Here is a 19,549-nt window from a genome sequence, read left to right as displayed (position 1 = left end):
TCCTGCTCCTATTTCTTATGTTAAAGGCACTAAATAAATGCAAGCAGTTGTAGCAATCTAACGACTAGTTTGATTATAGATACCATTTAAAGGTGATTAAACTCTTTTTAGATAAAGTTCTCTACTTTTCCTCTGCCTGTTCCTGTTCCTTTCAGCTGAAGAGACAAAATAAATTCAAATCATGTCCTCTTTGAGTTCCCTGACATTGGTGCCTGATTTTTACAGATGATTCTGTTGAATTCCTGCAATCATTTATTAGGAACTTGGCTACAAAATTTAGCTTATGTAACTCAATCATCGACTATGTCTGCAACACTGCTGCGTCACTTTTTGTAAAAGAAGAAATGCTGGAAATCGGGAATAAAATCAGCCGTTGATTGGTGTAAGGAAAGAAGATGATATAGGGGAACATTTCGAGATGTGCCTTTTAATTAGCGTTCTGTACTCTTCAGCTGGGGTACAGTCTCAACCTGAAACAGTTTAATATGGCCTGCTATGTACTTCCAACAATTTTGTTTTAATATTTTAGCAATACAAGCATTTATAGTGAAGATGGTATGTTTTTATTGTCTATAATAGAACCGTCCAGGCTGGTTATTATTAAGCGCTCACACTGTCATTTTTGTGACTCGTTATCTTGTATGTACAGCGAGTAAAATGATTCGTGTTGGTTCAGGACTGACTACGTGGACCAATTAAGAGCTCTTCAAAACCTAAAACCAACAATTGTAATGTATGCACCTGTGAGTATGCTCATAGGTTTGTGGGACTGTTGAGTTCAGCCCGACTGCCTGCCTCTCTTCCGTGGTTATGTTCGAGCCTGGGTGTCCCTGGAGATGGAGCATGCGGTATCCATCGGTACGCTCGTGGACTTCCGCGAGAGGTGGGCGCCGGAGGAACAGGGTGCATCATCACCCCCAGCAACCAAAGTTTAATTTGATTTTATATGTTTTAAAGTTTAATTTGTTTCTATTTCTGGTTTTAGTGCCCCCCCCCCCCAAGTCAGGGGGCACTTGTATAATTTGCCTCTCTGTGCCCAAAAAAACCCATAACCCCCCCCCAAAAAAAGGCTCCTGAAAAGTGTTTGTTGGAGTGCCCTCCCACCCCAACACCGCCCCCCCCCCTTTAATAAGGGGGCATTTGATTTAACATTTATTTTGTTTTGCAACAAAAGAGTTGTGGGGCTGTTGAGTTCAGCCCGACTGCCTGTCTCTCTTCCGTGGTTATGTTTGAGCCAGGGTGTCCCTGGAGATGGAAGCATGCGTTGTCCACTGGTACGCTCGTCCCCTTCCACGCGAGGTGGGCGCCGGAGGGACTGGAGTGCATCATTACCCCCGGTAACCAAATTTTAATTTGATCCAATAATGTAAAATGTTTAATTGGTTTAATTTGACGGTTTTAGTGTCCCTTTTTAAGGGGGGGCACTTGATTTATAGTTTTCACTCAAATCGTGTAGAGCTGTTGAGTTGTGAGTGGCTTAGCCAGTCACGTGATGTTCACAAATCTCAATAAAACTCCAGTTAGTTGGGTTTAGGAGATCCACAACGAGACATGTGGTTGTGAGCCTGCTGGATGAACTGGTAATGTGTAGTGTGCTTGTTAAACTTTTGCTAATAAATCAACTAGTTCTTAATAGCAATGTGTTGCTATGAATTCTGAAGCAAGGAGCCCATGAAAATCACGATGAGTTTGGGACTTTCTTCATGAAGACATTTTTGGTGGAATTTCCTTTTTATGAGAAGGCAAATGCAAGTGGAGCACGGCAGGTAGATATACCGGCAGCGTGATTCCCGAATGAGGATAGGAGGACCACTTTTTTTTTGAGAGTACTGAACAGTGATGAACTGACTAAATGGCTTCCCACAAGCTCTCTTTGTCATTGAAAAGCAATTTGAAATTATTAAGTGTGATTAACGGCTATTAAGCTAAGAAGGCAATATGGATGTGACAACGATTTATGTCAGTACTTTGGGAGCCTTTGACAAGAATAAGGAATTGTTTAGATCCTACTGTGAAAGATTACAAATGTTTTTTTTAGAGCTAATGATGTCAATGAAGTCCCAGCAGGTGTGCAAAGTCACACATAAGGAATCAAGCAGTGCACGAGAAGATGAAAACTATTCTGTTAGTCATGATTGGTGCAGAGAATTATAGTTTCTTAGTGAAATTGTTAACCCCGAGAAAAGTTAAGGATGCTACATTCCCAGATATACTACAGAGATTGGAAAATCATTTTGGTCCACCAGGTTAGAAATAGCGGAGAGCTATATGTTCGCAATGAGAAACCAAAGACCTGATGAAACCATCAGTGAATACATTGTTACCATTAGAAAATTATCTCTAAACTGCAATTTTGGAGGATTCCTAGATAGGGCTCTGAGATAAATTTGTCTTTGAACTAACGGATGAATGCATCCAATTAAAATTGTGAGGTATGAATGATTTCTCTTTTGAGAAAGCTTGCAAGATAATCACCTCCATGGAGATGGCAGAGAAAAATATTAAGGAATTTCACCCATTACCGACTGTAGTAGCAGTTCAGTCATCGGGCTATAGAAACACACAACAGGGTGAGCCCTAGTCAGAGGGAGAGTTATGAAACCATAACAATAGATGTCATAGGTGTAATGGCAACCATACTGCACAACAGTGTCAGTACAAGTGGGCAAGATGCTACTGGTGCCAAGTAAGGGGATACATTGCAACCATATGTAAATCCAAGGACGGGCCCAATGATAATCAAAGACTTCATTGGGTGGAAACTGATCAGAACTGTGTTTTGGTGTATATGCAGTGAAGGGCAATGCAGTACATTTCTTATGTCAGCATTTCAGAACAGTAGTACTGATAATTGATGGATTAATATGACAATAGGTACAGTAGCTGATTGCTCAATAATGAGTCAGGATGTATAGTGCAAGAATTTCAGGGGCATACCACTAAAGTCGAGCTCAGCATAGCTGAAAACATATTCCGGGGAAAAACTGCAGATGCTTGGACAAATGAAGTGTATAGTACAATACCAGGGCCAACAAGCAAGATTACCTATTATTATAGTGAAATACATCAATCAGCGGACACTTATGGGCAAAGATTGGTAAGAGTGCTTTGTTTGGATTGGTACTGCATCTGTAGGACAGAAATGGTTACGTCTTAGCATATTTCTCCAGAATATCTAGCTAGCATATTTCTCCAGCAGAATATCTAGCCAACATGTTTGAGGACTCGTAAGAGGGCATCAAGGGATACAATGCACATATTCGGATTAGGTCGGATGTCAAAGCTATTTTTTGTAGACCAAGGCTGGTGCCATATGCATTAAAATCGCAGGTTAAGTTGGAGAAAAACGGAGTTTTATTAAAGAATGACAGAAGTGACTGGGCCACCCTGTTAGTTGTAGTTCCAAAGGCAGACAACATGGTATGGCTCTGTGGGGATTATAAAATTACCCTGAATCAAGCAGTTGATGATTAACAGTATCCTTTACCCACATCACAGGACCTGTATGCAGAACTGGCGGGAGCCAAGGTCTTCAAAAACTGGATCTTTCCCACTTCTATGCTCAACTCAACGTTGATAAGGATAGCCAACACAATCTGACAGTCAACACACACAAAGGTTTATATTCATTCACTAAGTTGCCCTATTGTATCAAGTCCTCACCAAAGATATTTTAAAGGGAATGAATTACTGTTTGTGCAATCGAGATGATGTGTTGGCAGCCACTGACATAGAGAAAGAAAACCTGGAAATCTTAGAAGTATTCAGATGATTCAATGACCATAATCTGAAGCTGCATTCATACAGTATGAGCTGGTTTATCCAGGATTGCGGTTTGATGAAAATGGTCCCCGACCAGTTAAGGAGAAATTGCAAGCCATCATGATTGCTCTGGAACCGAAAAACGTTACTCAATTACGATCCTGTTTAGGCATGGGCTAATATTATGCTCGTTTTCTTCCTGGACTAGCAATGGTGCTCGCACCACTCCATTATTTATTTAAAAAAGGTGTGCGTTGGATATGGGACAAAGAGCAACAGGATGCATATGACACATGCAAGCGACGCTTGAGCTGTAGTGCTCTTCTTGTCCATTATACTCTGACTCGTGAACTAAGACTAGCATGTGATGCCTCTGGGTATGGTGTGGGAGCAATGATCAACCATGTTATGAATGATGGGCAGGAGAAATCAGCTGCCTTTGCATCACGTATGCTCAACAAAAGCGAGCAAAATTATGCCTAGATTGAGAAAGAGTATTTAGAAACGTAGAAAATAGGTGCAGGAGTGAGCCATTCGGCCCTTCGAGCCTGCACCACTATTCAATAAGATCATGGCTGATCATTGCCTCCATACCCCTTTCCTGCTTACTCTCCATACCCCTTGATCCCCTTAGCTATAAGGGCCATATCTAACTCCCTCTTGAATATATCCAATGAACTGGCATCAACAACTCTCTGCGGCAGAGAATTCCACAGGTTAACAACTCTGAGTGAAGAAGTTTCTCCTCATCTCAGTCCTAAATGGCCTACCCCTTATCCTAAGCCTGTGTCCCCTGGTTCTGGACTTCCCCAACATCGGGAACATTATACCCACATCTAACCTGTCCCGTCCCATCAGAATTTTATATGTTTCTATGGGATCCCCTCTCATCCTTCTAAACTCCAATGTATAAAGGCCCAGTTGATCCACTCTCTCCTCATATGTCAGTCCTGCCATCCCGGGAATCAGTCTGGTGAACCTTCGCTGCACTTTCTCAATAGCAAGAACGTCCTTCCTCAGATTAGGAGACCAAAACTGAACACAATATTCCAGGTGAGGCCTCACCAAGGCCCTGTACAACTGCAGCAAGACCTCCCTGCTCCTATACTCAAATGCCCTAGCTATGAAGGCCAACATACCATTTGTCTTCTTCAACGCCTGCTGTACTTGTGTGCCAACTTTCAATGACTGATGAACCATAACACCAAGGTCTCGTTGCACCTCCCCTTTTACTAATCTGCCGCCATTCAGATAACATTCTGTCTTCGCGTTTTTGTCCCCAAAATGGATAACCTCACATTTATCCACATTATACTGCATCTGCCATGCATTTGCCCACTCACCTAACCTGTCCAAATCACTCTGCAGCCTCTGAGCATCCCCCTCACAGCTCACACCGCCACCCAGTTTAGTGTCATCTGCAAATTTGGAGATATTGTACTCAATTCCTTCATCCAAATCATTGATGTATATTGTAAAGAGCTGGGGTCCCAACACTGAGCCCTGCGGCACTCCACTAGTCACTGCCTGTCATTCTGAAAAGGACCCGTTTTCCCGACTCTCTGCCTCCTGTCTGCCAACCAGTTCTCTATCCATGTCAGTATATTACCCCCAATACCATGTGCTTTGATTTTGCACACCAATCTGTTGTGTGGGACCTTGTCAAAAGCCTTTTGAAAGTCCAAATACACCACATCCACTGGTTCTCCCTTATCCACTCTGCTAGTTACATCCTCAAAAAATTCCAGAAGATTTGTAAAGCATGTTTCCCCCTTCATAAATCCATGCTGACTTGGACTGATCCTGTCACTGCTTTCCAAATGCGCTGCTATTTCATCCTTAATAATTGATTCCAACATTTTCCCCACTACTGATGTTAGGCTAACCGGTCTATAATTACCCACTTTCTCTCTCCCTCCCTTTTTAAAAAGTGATGTTACATTAGCTACCCTCCAGTCCATAGGAACTGATCCAGAGTCAATAGACTGTTGGAAAATGATCCCCAATGCATCCACTATTACTAGGGCCATTTCCTTAAGTACTCTGGGATGCAGACTATCAGGCCCCGGGGATTTATCGGCCTTCAATCCCATCAATTTCCCTAACACAATTTCCCACCTAATAAGGATATCCTTCAGTTCCTGCTTCTCACTAGACCCTCGGTCGCCTAGTACTTCCGGAAGGTTATTTGTGTCTTCCTTCGTGAAGACAGAACCAAAGTACCTGTTCAATTGTTCCGCCATTTCTTTGTTCCCCATTATAAATTCACCTGAATCCGACTGCAAGGGACCTACGTTTGTCTTCACTAATCTTTTTCTCTTCAGATATCTATAGAAGCTTTTGCAGTCAGTTTTTATGTTCCCGGCAAGCTTCTTCTCGTACACTATTTTCCCCCTCTTAATTCAACCCTTTTTCCTCCTTTGCTGAATTCTAAATTTCTCCCAGTCCTCAGGTTTGCTGCTTTTTCTGGCCAATTTATATACCTCTTCCTTGGATTTAACTCTATCCTTAATTTTCCTTGTTAACCACGGTTGAGCCACCTTCCCCGTTTTATTTCTACTCCAGATAGGGACGTACAATTGTTGAAGTTCATCCATGTGATCTTTAAATGTTTGCCATTGCCTATCCACCGTCAACCCTTTAAGTGTCATTTGTCAGTCTATTCTAGCCAATTCACGCTTCAAATCATCGAAGTTACCTTTCCTTAAGTTCAGGACCCTAGTTTCTGAATTAACTGTGTCACTCTCCATCTTAATAAAGAATTCTACCATGTTATGGTCATTGTTCCCCAAGGGGCCTCGCACAACAAGATTGCTAATTAGTCCTTTCTCATTACACATCACCCAGTCTAGGATGGCCAGCTCCCTAGTTGGTTCCTCGACATATTGGTCTAGAAAACCATCCCGAATACACTCCAGGAAATCTTCCTCCACCACATTGCTACCAGTTTGGTTAGCCCAATCAATATGTAGATTAAAGTCACCCATGATAACTGCTGTACCTTTATTGCATGCATCCGTAATTTCTTGTTTGATTCTGTCCCCAACCTCACTACTACTGTTTGGTGGTCTGTACACAACTCCCACTAGCGTTTTCTGCCCCTTGGCTCCACCCATACCAGATCCACATCATCCAAGCTAATGTCCTTTCTTACTATTGCATCAATTTCCTCTTTAACCAGCCATTTTATTTAAGAACATAACATAAGAAATAGGAGCAGGAGTCGGCCATTTGGCCCCTCGTGCCTGCTCCGCCATTTAATAAGACCATGGCTGATTTGATCTTAGGCTCAGCTCCACTTCCCTGTTCATCCCCATAACCCTTGACTCTCCTATCATTCAAAATTCTGTCTATCTCCACATTAACTATATTCAGTGACCTATCCTCTACAGCTCTCTGAGGCAGGGGATTCCACCCATTTATGACCCTCTGAGAGAAATTCTTCCTCATCTCAGTTATTCCCCTTATTCTGAAACTATGCCTCCTAGTTCTAGATTCGCCCACGAGTGGAAACATCCTCTCTGCATCTACCCTGTCAAGCCCCCTCAGTATCTTATATGCTTCAATAAGATCACCTCCTATTCTTCTAAACTTCAACAAAAATAGGTCCAACCTGCTTAATCTTTCTTCATAAGTCAACCCCTTCATCTCAGGAATCAAACTAGTGAACCTTCTCTGAACTGCCTCTAATGCAAGTTTATCCCTCCTTAAATAAAGAGACCAAAACTGTATGCAGTACTCTAGGTGTGGCCTTACCAATAACCTGTACAGTTGTAGCAGGAATTCTCTGCTTTTATACTCTATCCCCCTTGGAATAAAGGCCAACATTCCATTTGTCTTCCTGATTACTTGCTGTACCTGCATACTAATTTTTATTGTTTCATGCATAAGAACCCCCAGTTCCCTCTGTACTGCAGCATTTTGTTATCTGTCTCCATTTAAATAATAATTAGCTTTTTTATTTTTCCTGCCAAAGTGGATAACCTCACACTTTCTCACATCTGCGAAATGTTTGCCCACTCATTTAGCCGGTCTATATTCCTTTGCAGATTCTTTATGTCCTCCTCACAATTGCTTTCCCACCCATCTTTGTATCATCAGCAAACTTGGTTACATTACACTCAGTCCCTTCATCCAAGTCATTAATATGGATTGTAAATAGTTGAAGCCCCAGCACCGATCCCTGTGGCACCCTTTTGCCAACCGGCAAATGATCCATTTATCCCGTCTCTCTGTTTGCTTTTAGTTAGCCAATCCTCTATCCATGCTAATATATTACCTCCAATCCCGTGAGCTCTTAGCTTATGCAGTAACCTTTTATGTGGCACCTTATCGAATACCTTCTGGAAATCCAGATACACCACACTCACTGGTTCCCCCTTATCCACCCTGCTCATTACATCCTCAAAGAACTCCAGCAAATTTGTCAAACATGATTTCCCTTTCATAAAACCATGCTGATTCTGCTTGATTGAATTATGCTTTTCCAAATGTACTGCTACTGCTTCCTTAATAATGGACTCCAGCATTTTCCCAACGACAGATGTTAGGCTAACTGGTCTATAGTTTCCTGCTTTCTGTCTGCTTCCTTTTTTTAAATAGGGGCATTACATTTGCGGTTTTCCAATCAGACAGACATATTAGCAGAATAGGCAGACGGGTGGCAGATTGAATTTAATGTGTGAGGTAATAATACATCATGGGAGAGAAACAATCAAAGAATGGGAGTGAACACTCAATGGAAAGGCACTGTAGGCTGTGGATGAGGAGAGAGACCTAGGTGTTCAAATCGTAACTTCCTCAAAATGCAAGTGCAGGTGAATAAAGCCATAAAAAGATCTAATAGAATTTGCGGTTTTACAATTGGAGGCATAATGTACAAGGGTAAATAGTCAATGATACATTTGTACAAGGAGTCATCAATTAAAGATTGCTGAGCATGAGCAGAGAGTTTAGGAGAAATCCATTTATACAGAGTTGTTAGAGGATAGAATGCATTTTTGCAGAGAATAGTTGGGTCAGAGACCATTGCATTTTTTAAGAGAAAAGTAAATACATATTTGAAGCAGATGAAGATACAGGACTGTGAGGCGAGAGTAGGACTGTGCAATTTGTTCTGAATTGGTCCAGCACAGACACGATGTGAACTTCTATAGTTCTGTGAAATGAGGGGAGTCTGACCAGGGTATATCCACCTTGTGGCCAAATCTAGAAACTGCACCATCGACTCGAAAACTATCTCACTGTCTACTTAAACGTAATGTATCAACAATATTGAATTCTCCTTCCTGAGCCTTATGCCACCGCTTGCGAACAAGGCCCTTGCCATCCATGAGCTTATCGTAGATAATTGCATCGACATCATGGCCCTGACCGAAACTTGGCTGAGGGGTGATGACATCTTACCCTTAAATGAAGCTTCCCTGCCTGGCTATACCTTCCACCACTTGCCCTGCCCAGACCCCCGTGGTGGCAGTGTGGCTCTCATCGTCAAATCACACCTACGTCTGTCCCCCTACTCCTCCAGCACTTCCTCCTCCTTTGAACATCTCACCATATTCCACCCCCTCACCTCTCATTTAAAATTCTTCTTCTCTGCCGCCCATCCATGTACGACAACATTTTTATCACCAAGATATCTTCACTGCTTTCCTCCCTCAGCCTCTGTACCGAGCGACTTCTCATCCTCGGTGATTTCAACCTCCATCTCAATTCATCGTGCTCTCTCTCTTCTGAGTTCGCTACCCTCCTACTCTCCTTAATCTCATCCTCCATGCGAATTCCTTAACCCATATTCACAGCTTCCCCCTTGACCTTGTCATCTCTCATGGCCTCACTATTCCCACCATGTCAATTGCAGATAAGGCCATCTCTGACTAATTCCTTGTATCGCTTTCCACCCACATCCCCTTCCCCAATTCAACCCTACTTCCTTCCGTGTCCACCCCTAGAAAAAAACTCTCTCCAAACTCTCTCACAACTGCACTTATCTACTTCAAACTGTCCAGCCTTTGGCCCTCCATTGACCAACATTTTCTGCAACCACCGATCTGCTCAACCACCATCTTTGATGCCCTAGTCCCTATTTAAAACCATTGCTCTCTCTCACCCTGGCCGTTCCCCCAGGTACGCCCCTCATCTTCACTCCCACAAGTCCAAAAGGCACAGACTTGAACAGATGTGGTGGACAGCTGGTTTAGCCAATCACTGCCAGATCTGGCTGGCCCACATAAAGCATTTTCAGTTGCTACACTTGTCTGCCAAAACTGCTCACTATTCCAGGATCATTCTGGAATGCAAAGATAATCCCCAACTACTATTCTCTACTGCTAACCGTCTTCTTAAACTCCTCTTCCCTGTCTCCACCACACTCTCCTCCAACAACAAGTGTGAGGACCTCATGGACTTCTTTGTCTCTAAGATTGAGACCATCTGATCAGCTGCCTCTGCCACTTCCCTTCCTTCCCCTAGCCCACTGGGCCAAACTTCCTCTGAGCTTCTCCGCTGCCCTGGTCCTGAACTCGCATCCTTCTCCAGTTTCTCTCCGATCTCGCCTCTTGAACTTTTCACCCTCATCTTGTCCATGAGACCCACTTCCTGCTCCCTTGAATCTATTCCCACTAAACTGCTGACCACCCAACTTCCTTTTTTGGCTCCCATGTTAGCTGACATTGTTAACGGTTCTCTCTCTCCTCAGGTACTGTCCCCCTCTCCTTCCAATCTGTCATCATCACCACTCTCCTCAAAATCACAACCCTTGACCCCACTGTGCTTGCAAGCTACCACCCCATCTCCAGCCTCCCTTTCCTCTCCAAAGTCCTTGAATGTGTTGTCGCCTCCCAAATCCATGTACATGTTTCCCGGAACTCCATGTTTGAATCCCTCCAATCCGGTTTCCGCCCCTGCCACAGTACCGAAACGGTTCTCATCAAAGTCACAAATGATATCCTTTGTGACTGTGACAAAGGTAAACTATCCATCCTCATCCTCCTTGACATGTCTGCAGCCTTTGACATGATTGACCACTCCATCCTCCTCCAACACCTCTCCACCATTGTCGAGCTGGGTGGGACTGCACTCGCCTGGTTCCATTCTTATCTATCTAATCGTAGCCAGAGAATCACCTGCAATGGCTTCTCTTCTCGCCGCCGCATCGTTACCTCTGGTGTCCCCCAAGGATCTATCCTTGGCCCCCTCCTATTTCTCATCTACATGGTGCCCCTTGGTGACATCATCCGAAAACACAGCGTCAGTTTCCACATGTACGCTGATGACACCCAGCTCTACCTCACCATCACTTCTCTCGACCCCTCCATGGTATCTAAATTGTCAGACTGCTTGTCCGACATCCACTGGATGAGCAGAAATTTTCTCCAATTAAATATTGGGAAGACCAAAGTCATTGTCTTGTTCCCTGCCACAAACTCCGTTCTCTACTGACTCCATCCCTCTCCTTAGCATCTGTCTGAGGCTGTTCGCAACCTTGGGGGTCCCTGAAATAAGCTTCTGACCACATATCCGTGGTATAACTAAAACCGTCTATTTCCACCTCTGTAACATCACCTGTCTCAGCTCATCTGCTGCTGAAACCCTCATCCATACCTTTGTTACCTCTAGACTCGGCTACTCCAACACACTCCTGGCTGGCCTCCCACATTCTACTCTACATAAACTTGAGGTCATCCAAAACTCGGCAGCCTGTATCCTAACTCGCACCAAGTCCCACTCACCTATCGCCCCTGTTCTCGCTGACCTACATTGGCTCCCGATTAAGCAACGCCTCGATTTCAAAATTCTCATCCTTGTTTACAAATCCCTTCATGGCCTTGCCCCTCCCCACCTCTGTAATCTCCTTCAGCCTCACATCCCCCCGATGCTCCTCTAATTCTGCCCTCTTGAGCATCCCTGATTATAATCGCTCAACCAAGCTCTGGAACTCCCTAAACCTTTCCGCCTCTCTAACTCTCTTTCCTCCTTTATGACACTCCTTAAAACCTACCTCTTCGACTGATCCTTCTTATGTGGCTCAGTTTCAAATGTTTGTCTTATAATCATCCTGTGAAGCGCCTTGGGATGTTTTTTTACATTAAAGGTGCTATATAAATACAAGTTGTTTTTGTAATAAGCACACAGTCTCTACAATAATATCACTGCACAATTCTGTATAAAGGCAGCTTACTGCTGGAAGTGTGCATGAGTGCAAATTGATGAGGATAGAATGATTTCATGGTGATCCAACCAAGCTCCCCCTTGATGATGTAGAATTCACATTCTGGGCTTATTTCATGAAGAAGGAAGCCATTTTCTGAATTACTAGAGGATGGATAGCTCTGTTAAACCACACCTAGCGTTAGCACACAGAGGAATAAAATAAAATCGCTCACTCATTAGCCTGATCTAACACTAGGTTATTTGGGATTTGTTGGTTTTCCTGATTCACAGGTTCTTAATGTGATGCCTGTTTTATCGCAGAAAATGAAGGTAATATTGTGGGTAGAAATAAACTCAGCAAATATACATTACGATAACCTTCAGTAAAATCAAGCAATAGAACTGATTATAACACAGAGCGTTGGAGCTGAACTTCTAAAGAGAATTGACTGGGGAGTGAAACTTAAACCAGTCCTCAAACTTCACACAGTTTGGCTTCAAGATATGGGTGTTGCTGGCAAGGCCATCATTTATTGCCCATCCCTAGTTGCCCGTGAGAAGATTGTTTTGACGTTTTGTCTTGAACCACTGCAGTCCGTGTGGTGAAGGTGCTCCCACAGTGCTGTTAGGGAGGGAGTTCCAGGATTTTGACTCAGCGACCATGAAGAAACGGCGAGTTATGTTCGAGTCGAGATGGTGTGTGACTTTGAGGGTAAATTGGAGGCGATGGCATCCCCATGCACCTCCTGCCCTTGTCCTTCTAGGTGATGGGGGTCACAGGTTTGGGAGAAACCTTGGCGAGTTGATGCAGTGCATCCTGTCGATAGTACACACTGCAGCCACGGTGTGCTGGTGGTGGATGGGGTGGATGCTTAAGCCAACGGTTGGGGTGCCAATCAAGCGGGCTGCTTTGTCCTAGATGGTGTCGAGCTTCTTGAGTGTTGTTGGAGCTGCACCCAGCCAGGCAAGTGGCGTGTATTCCATCACACTCCTGTGAAGTGCCTTGTAGATGGTGGAAAGCTTTGAAGAGTCAGGAAATGAGCCATCCAATGCAATAGTGATAAAGTGTCTGCTGTCTTGCATTGGTAACAAGCCGCAGAAGAAGAAAAAAATCATGCACCTTTTCAAAGAAAAACAGCATTGATGCAACACTGGGGGTGGTGGAATGGGGAAGGAGGAGAGAGGGTGCCTAATCTTTTTGCCCCTACTCTAAATAGTTGAATTGCCCCTGTTGACTCCTGCAGCCCTTTTTCGCTGATTGAAACGTCATAAGTTTTACAGATGATATAAATCCAACATTAGTTTAGAGTGGACTTGTCTTGCTTTATACTTCCAGTGGCTACTCTCACTAACATTAGCAGAGGAAAATATACCCTACAAGTTGTTTTAATAAAAAAATACGAGAGAGTACCATATTTGAATGAGCATAACCCCTAGCCTATCTCTGAAACACTACAGGTGAGTGTAGTCCACATACACATGGAGTGCTGTTCTACTGCAGAAGCAGCACATGGTCTGGCAGTCTGTGTACCTGTAGACCACTACTGTGCCAATGACACAGAGCAGACACACAGGATTCCTTGCTGAACTGGAAAGGGCCTCAAAAATAGGAATGACATTGGAAAGTCAGAACCAATAGTGTGTGGCTTCTCAGGCCTCTTTAGTAGCAATAGACCACAAGCTTTTTTTTGGGGGGGTGACAGAAAATAGCAAATCGCCACTGCACAATGAACCAATCATAACTGCTGTGGCTACCAGTAAAGCAGGAGGGGCGTTAGGACCTGGGGAATCCTTCACTGCAAAGCAGGAGTCGAGCCTGGGCCTTCCCTCCACAAGACATCCTGCTTTGAGTGTCTGAGATAGCCGGCTCTGCAGGTAATGTGAGGGAGGCAGGGAGAGAACATCAACGTGAATTAAATGGGAGGATGATTGCAAACAACTGTGTGACTGGGGAGGGCTCACACTGCTGTCTGACCTCACCATGGCCCGTAATACATATATAGTGAGGGAGGGAGGGAGGGAGAGAGAGAGAGAGAGAGAGAGAGGGAGGGGAGTGAGAGAGAGAGAGAGAAGGGAGAGAGGGGGAGTGTGAGAGAGAGAGAGAGAGAGGTGGGGGGGGGGAGTGAGAGAGAGAGGTGGGAGTGAGAGAGAGAGAGAGAGAGGGGAGGGGGGGGAAGTAGGAGAGGAGAGGGGCGGGGGGAAGTGGAGGAGAGAGAGAGGGGGGAGAGAGAGAGGGGGGAGTGGGGGAGAGGGAGTGGAGGAGAGAGAGAGAGAGAGAGAGAGAGAGGTAGGAAGGAAGGAAGGAGAGAGAGGGGTGGTAGTAGTGGGAGAGAGTAGGGAGGGGGAGAGAGAGGAGAGAGAGGGGAGTGGGAATGGGAGAGAGAGGTGGGAATGGGAGAGAGAGAGAGAGAGAGAGAGAGGGGGGGGAGTGGGAGAGAAGGGGGATCGAGAGCAGGAGGGGGGGAGCGAGGGCGAGAGAGCGAGAGGGAGGGGGTAGCGAGAGGGAGTGGGGGAGCGAGGGCGAGAGGGAGCGAGAGTGGGAGGGTGGAGCGGGGGCGAGAGATGGAGAGGGGAGTGGGGGAGAGAGAGAGGGGAGAGAGAGAGAGAGGGGAATGGGAATGGGAGAGAGAGGTGGGAATGGGAGAGAGGTGGGAATGGGAGAGAGGTGGGAATGGGAGAGAGAGGTGGGAATGGGAGAGAGAGAGAGAGAGAGAGGGGGGAGTGGGAGAGAAGGGGGATCGAGAGCAGGAGGGGGGAGCGAGAGCGAGAGGGAGGGGGTAGCGAGAGGGAGTGGGGGAGCGAGAGTGGGAGGGGGGAGCGGGGGCGAGAGAGGGAGTGGGGGAGCGAGAGTGGGAGGGGGGAGCGGGGGCGAGGGAGCAAGCGAGAGGGAGGGGAGGGCGAGGGAGGAACGTGGGTGTGAGAGGGAGAGGGAGGGGGAGCGTGAGGGAGAGGAGGGTGAAGAGGGGGAGGGTGAGTGAGAGCGTGGGAGGAGCGGGGAGTGGGAGCAGGAGGTGGGTGGAGAGGGCAGGAGAGAATGAGTGGAGGGGAAAGTGAGAGATGGAGAGGGGAGGGGGCGAGAGAGGAGAAGGGGGGAGAGAGAGAAAGAGAGAGGGTATTGTTCAGTGGAGATTCCCCGAGAGATATCGGGGAAAGAGCAGAGGGGTAGAAGCAGGACAAAGAGCATTTGGTGGGGCTAGGAGCGGGGAGAGAGCGGCTCGGGTCGGGAATAGGTGCAGGGGATGTGAATGGAGTAGAGGATGGGGATGGGGCAAAGGAAGGGGAACAAAGGGTTACGTAGGTTATTCCATTCACAGTCAAGAAACTTGGGTATTTTTTGAGAAAAAATCTACTAGGCATGTGCCAGAAACACTGAAAATATTGCTTTAGCAAACAAAAGATATGTCCCAGCAGCAATCGAAACGTTCACTGTGAAACCTTGAATACCGAGGTGGGGAGCGAGTGAGTCAAAGTTCTGTTCGCCTGAAGTTTTGGCGGCTGTAAGACACGAGTCTAGACTTGTTTGGATGAGAATAAGGTGAACAGCTGATGATTTGTGAAATAAAAGTTTAATTGTTGTGTATGAAAGCATAGAAAATGCGTTCTACTCTTTTATATGATTTGCTGAATTCCTGCTCCATTTTCTCCCTCCCTTCTGACTGGACACGCTTGCTGGAGTACAGCTTGCAGCCATCTTCATGGCTGTTCTTCATGTTAGAGCCGAGAGAGTGAACGCTGGCGGGCTTTTCGACCATGGTGAGATCACAGCCGGTGCAATCCTGGTGTTTGTACACAGGGAGATTCCAGCAGGAGTCACTGGATAACATTGCACCGAATCTCAACGTCCTGATGTACTGTGCTGACAGGATGTGGGATTCTGACTCTTATCTGGGGGCGGTACCGAGCACGGCTTGTGTGCAGATGAGATAAGGTAGAGTTTGAAAAGATAGAAACTCAAAGTTGTGGAAACATAGGAAAATGGTGACGGTAAAAGACCATATCATCATGGTGCGACTGAGCATCATGACCACCTGCATCCCTCGCCCATTAGCTGCTACATTTTCTACTGGGAGTGGCAAAGAAACAGGGGGAAAAATAATTTCTCTGTCGTTCCCCCTGAGCTGTGAATACACTATGCTATGAGCTCTTCTGCATCCTCTGTGTTGAAATCCAGACTCACTCATTTATGCCCAGGAACCCAAAAGTACAGAACTCTTCAACTGCCTCAGTTACCCTCGCCTCCGACAGTCCATACACTTTTGAAGCTTGGTGTTTCCTAAACAGCGCTTGTTTTTTTTTAACCTTCTTTCCAACCTTGCTGTTGTCCTACATTCTTGTGTAGATCAGGAACTGAGTGAAATGTGTCTGCTTGTTTTATTCAGAGTTTGGAATTTCAGGATGCCTGTCAGACTCCTGACACTGACCTTGAGCAATCGATCAGAAGTATTTGATCTGAAATATTGCGAGTAAGTACAACAAATTGAAGAAAGAACTTGCATTTATATAGTACCTTTTACATCCTCCGGACATCCCAAAGCGCTTTACAGTCAATAAAGGAGTTGTGAAGTGATATATTTTGGTAGAAAGAATGAGGAGAGGAAATATAAACAAAGAGTACAATCCTTAAGGAAGTGCATGATCAGAGAGACCTGGGGGTATGTGTGCGCAAATCATTGAAGGTGGCAGGTTGAGAAAGTAGTTAAAAAAGCTTACGGGATCCTGAGCTTCATGTACAGAGTACAAAAATGTGGAAATTATGATGAACCTGTATAAAACACTGGTTCGGCCTCAACTGAGATTGTGTCCAATTCTGGACACCGTACTTTAGGAGGGATGTGAAGGCCTTAAAGAGAGTGCAGAAAAGATTTAGGAGAATGATTCCAGGGATGGACTTCAGTACGTGGATAAACTGGAGAAGCTGGGGTTGTTCTCCTTAGAGCTGAGAAGATTGAGAGATTTGATAGAGGTGTTCAAAACCATGACAGAGTAGATAGGGATGAACTGTTCCCATTGGCAGAAGGGTCAAGAACCAGAGGACTCAGATTTGAGATGATTGGCAAAAAATCAAAGGCGACATAAGGAACAACTTTTTTACACAGCGAGTGGTTAGGATCTGGAATACACGGCCTGAAAGGGTGGTGGAGGCAGACTCAATCACGGCTTTCAAAAGACAGTTGGATAAGTACCTGAAAGGAAAATAAATTGCAGGGCTGCGGGGAAAGGGCGGGGGAGTGCGACTAGCTGGGGTGCTCTTGCAGAAAGCCGGCACAGGCTCGACGGGCCGAATGGCCGCCTTCCGTGCTGTAACCATTCTATGATTCTGTGAAGTACTTTTTGAAGTGTAGTCACTGTTGTAAGGTAGGAAACGCGGCAAGCAGTTTGTGTGCAGCAAGATCCCAGAAACAGAAATGAGATAATGACCCCAGATAATCTGTTTTTCAGTTGTGTTCATTTAAGGATAAATGTTGTCTTTCTTCTGCTGTGGCATCTTTTATGCCCACTTGAGCGGGCAGACACATTATTTTTGACAGTTAACAAAATGTGCCAGTTCCAAGACATAAGAAATAGGAGCAGGAGTAGGCCATTTGGCCCCTCGAGCCTGCTCCGCCATTTAATAAGATCATGGCTGATCTGATCCTGAACTCGGCTTCACTTCCCTGCCCGCTCCCCATAACCCTTTACTCCCTTATCGCTCAAAAATCTGTCTTTCTCCGCCTCTCCACAGCTCTCAGGGGCAGAGAATTCCATAGATTTACAATCCTCAGAGAAGAAATTTCTCATCTCAGTTTTAAAGGGCGACACCTTATTCTGAAACTGTGCCCTCTAGTTTTAGTTTCCCCTATCACTGGAAATATCCTCTCTGCATCCCTTGTTGAGCCCCCTCATTATCTTATATGTTTCAATAAGATCACCTCTCATTCTTCTGAATTCCAATGTGTTTAGGCTCAACCTATCCTCATAAGACATTCAGTACTCAAAAGGGTCACTCTGCGCCGTTTCATTTCAGTGATGTGTGCCAATGGCAAAACACTTACTTTGGTTTAACAGCTCATCTAAAAGATGGAACCTCTGACACTGCAGCACTCCATCAGTACTGCACTGAAGTGTCAGCCTAGATTATGGGCTCAAGTCTCTGGAGTGGGTTTGAACTCATGACCTTCTGACGACTCCGAGATGATATCTTTGAGCCAAGGCTAACACCTGATAGTCACTGGTGAGATATTCAACTGGGGAAAGCATCTCACCCATGCCGGATCTGTTGGAATTCTTAAGGATTTGGACTTGATACCTATTGGTTACAGTGAGTCTTTTACTGACCGCAGAGATCAATACATTTCCCTGTATGATGGCAGTAATTTACAGTTCTGAGTGGTTATTACCCATTCAGTCGCTGGACAGAGTAGTGTGTGTCAGCTTCTTTAGCTCGGTAAGCATCATGTCCACCTACACACGCTCAACATCCCTCGTGGATCTTTTGTCTCCGTGCTTGAATGTTTGCAAACCTTCTCTTATCCCCAAAAGTTCTGATCACATGATTGTGTTTGTCCACTTAATGTTTAATCTGTTTTTAAATTGCTTATTAAGCAGTTTCTGCACACCTTGAGTTGTGTTGGAGCAGACCTCCCTAACTGTCCATCATCTTTGTGCAGATATTAGTTTCAGTCAACGACAGGATGCATTCAAGGCCGAAGCTCATCCTTGCACACACGTACTGCTGGTTCAACAAATAGCTATCAACTCTTTAAATTCTTACAGATCCCAATCCTGTCTGTACCCAACTATCAGTGGATCGCTCAATTGTCCCCGATCGCCATCCGAAACGTACTGAAGCCAAAGTAGCATCAGAATTGTTCACAACTGAGATAAGCTAACTCAGCAGAGACCAGGGATTGAACCTGGTGCCTTCATAGTTAGATAGCTCAGTAACATACTGGATGGTGTATTTATCCTCAGAGCCACGGGAAGGATGACCTGACAACTTTTATCAAACTATTTTAGGGTCAGTAACACTCTGCCAATTCTTGAGCAGTATGTTTATTTTCTTTGCAGTTTATATATGAAGGAGGGTGCACCCGGAAATCCATTCATAAAGCCACAGGACTTGCCTCATGGAAAAGATGCAACGCTGGAGTTTTCCAATTCCCCAAACCCTAACCTCGGCATCACTGGGATCTTGACTTACCGTTACGGGGAAACAGATGCTGGCTTTGCCGTTTCTTTCCTAGTTCCCGTCTATAATCAGGACATTCCTGAAATCTCAGTCTTCTGTTACGGTTCCTGTCCACACTCCGGAAGCCAGATTTTCATTCGGATTCTTTCAAGCATCCGGATGCCGACCTTTACTCGGATATGATCAAGCATCCGACCCATTCCGCTGGTGGGAACGGTCTCCGTGTTACTGGCGGTTCAATGACACCCATTCCGGACAGCAGACTTACAGTAACCATCACCGATGTCTAGTCGCTAGGCCGCCCCCCCCCCCATAAAGTTCCACTGCCCTGTGGTCCAATGCCAAATAGCAAAACCTAATGCCTTACAGTTACTCCAGCTATGCATGGATTGGACTGCTACTTGTTGCCAAGTCCAACACCAGGCAGGATGGAGGTGGTGGTGGGGGGGCAGAATCAAGCCTTGAGTT

General features: G+C 45.3%; 1 protein-coding gene across 3 annotated transcripts in view; it reads left to right on the top strand.

Annotated features, from left to right (window-relative positions):
• The first annotated feature begins 13,720 nt into the window (after window positions 1–13,720).
• The window catches only part of ap4b1 (adaptor related protein complex 4 subunit beta 1), a 95,406-nt gene continuing 89,577 nt past the window's right edge, over window positions 13,721–19,549 (top strand). Inside the window, exons 1-2 of one of the 3 annotated variants that reach the window (XM_070858857.1) lie at window positions 13,721–13,788; window positions 16,293–16,376. In XM_070858857.1, the coding sequence (XP_070714958.1) occupies window positions 16,309–16,376 (68 nt within the window). In that variant the 5' untranslated portion in view covers window positions 13,721–13,788; window positions 16,293–16,308. Of the gene's footprint in view, window positions 13,789–15,197; window positions 15,449–16,292; window positions 16,377–19,549 lie in introns of those variants that run through there. The other 2 variants (XM_070858856.1, XM_070858858.1) reach the window with 2 other exon arrangements.

This window comes from Pristiophorus japonicus, chromosome 17, assembly GCF_044704955.1.
Source record: "Pristiophorus japonicus isolate sPriJap1 chromosome 17, sPriJap1.hap1, whole genome shotgun sequence".
In the NCBI taxonomy this organism is placed as follows: Eukaryota; Metazoa; Chordata; class Chondrichthyes; family Pristiophoridae; genus Pristiophorus; species Pristiophorus japonicus.
This window is presented reverse-complemented; position numbering and strand designations above follow the sequence as displayed.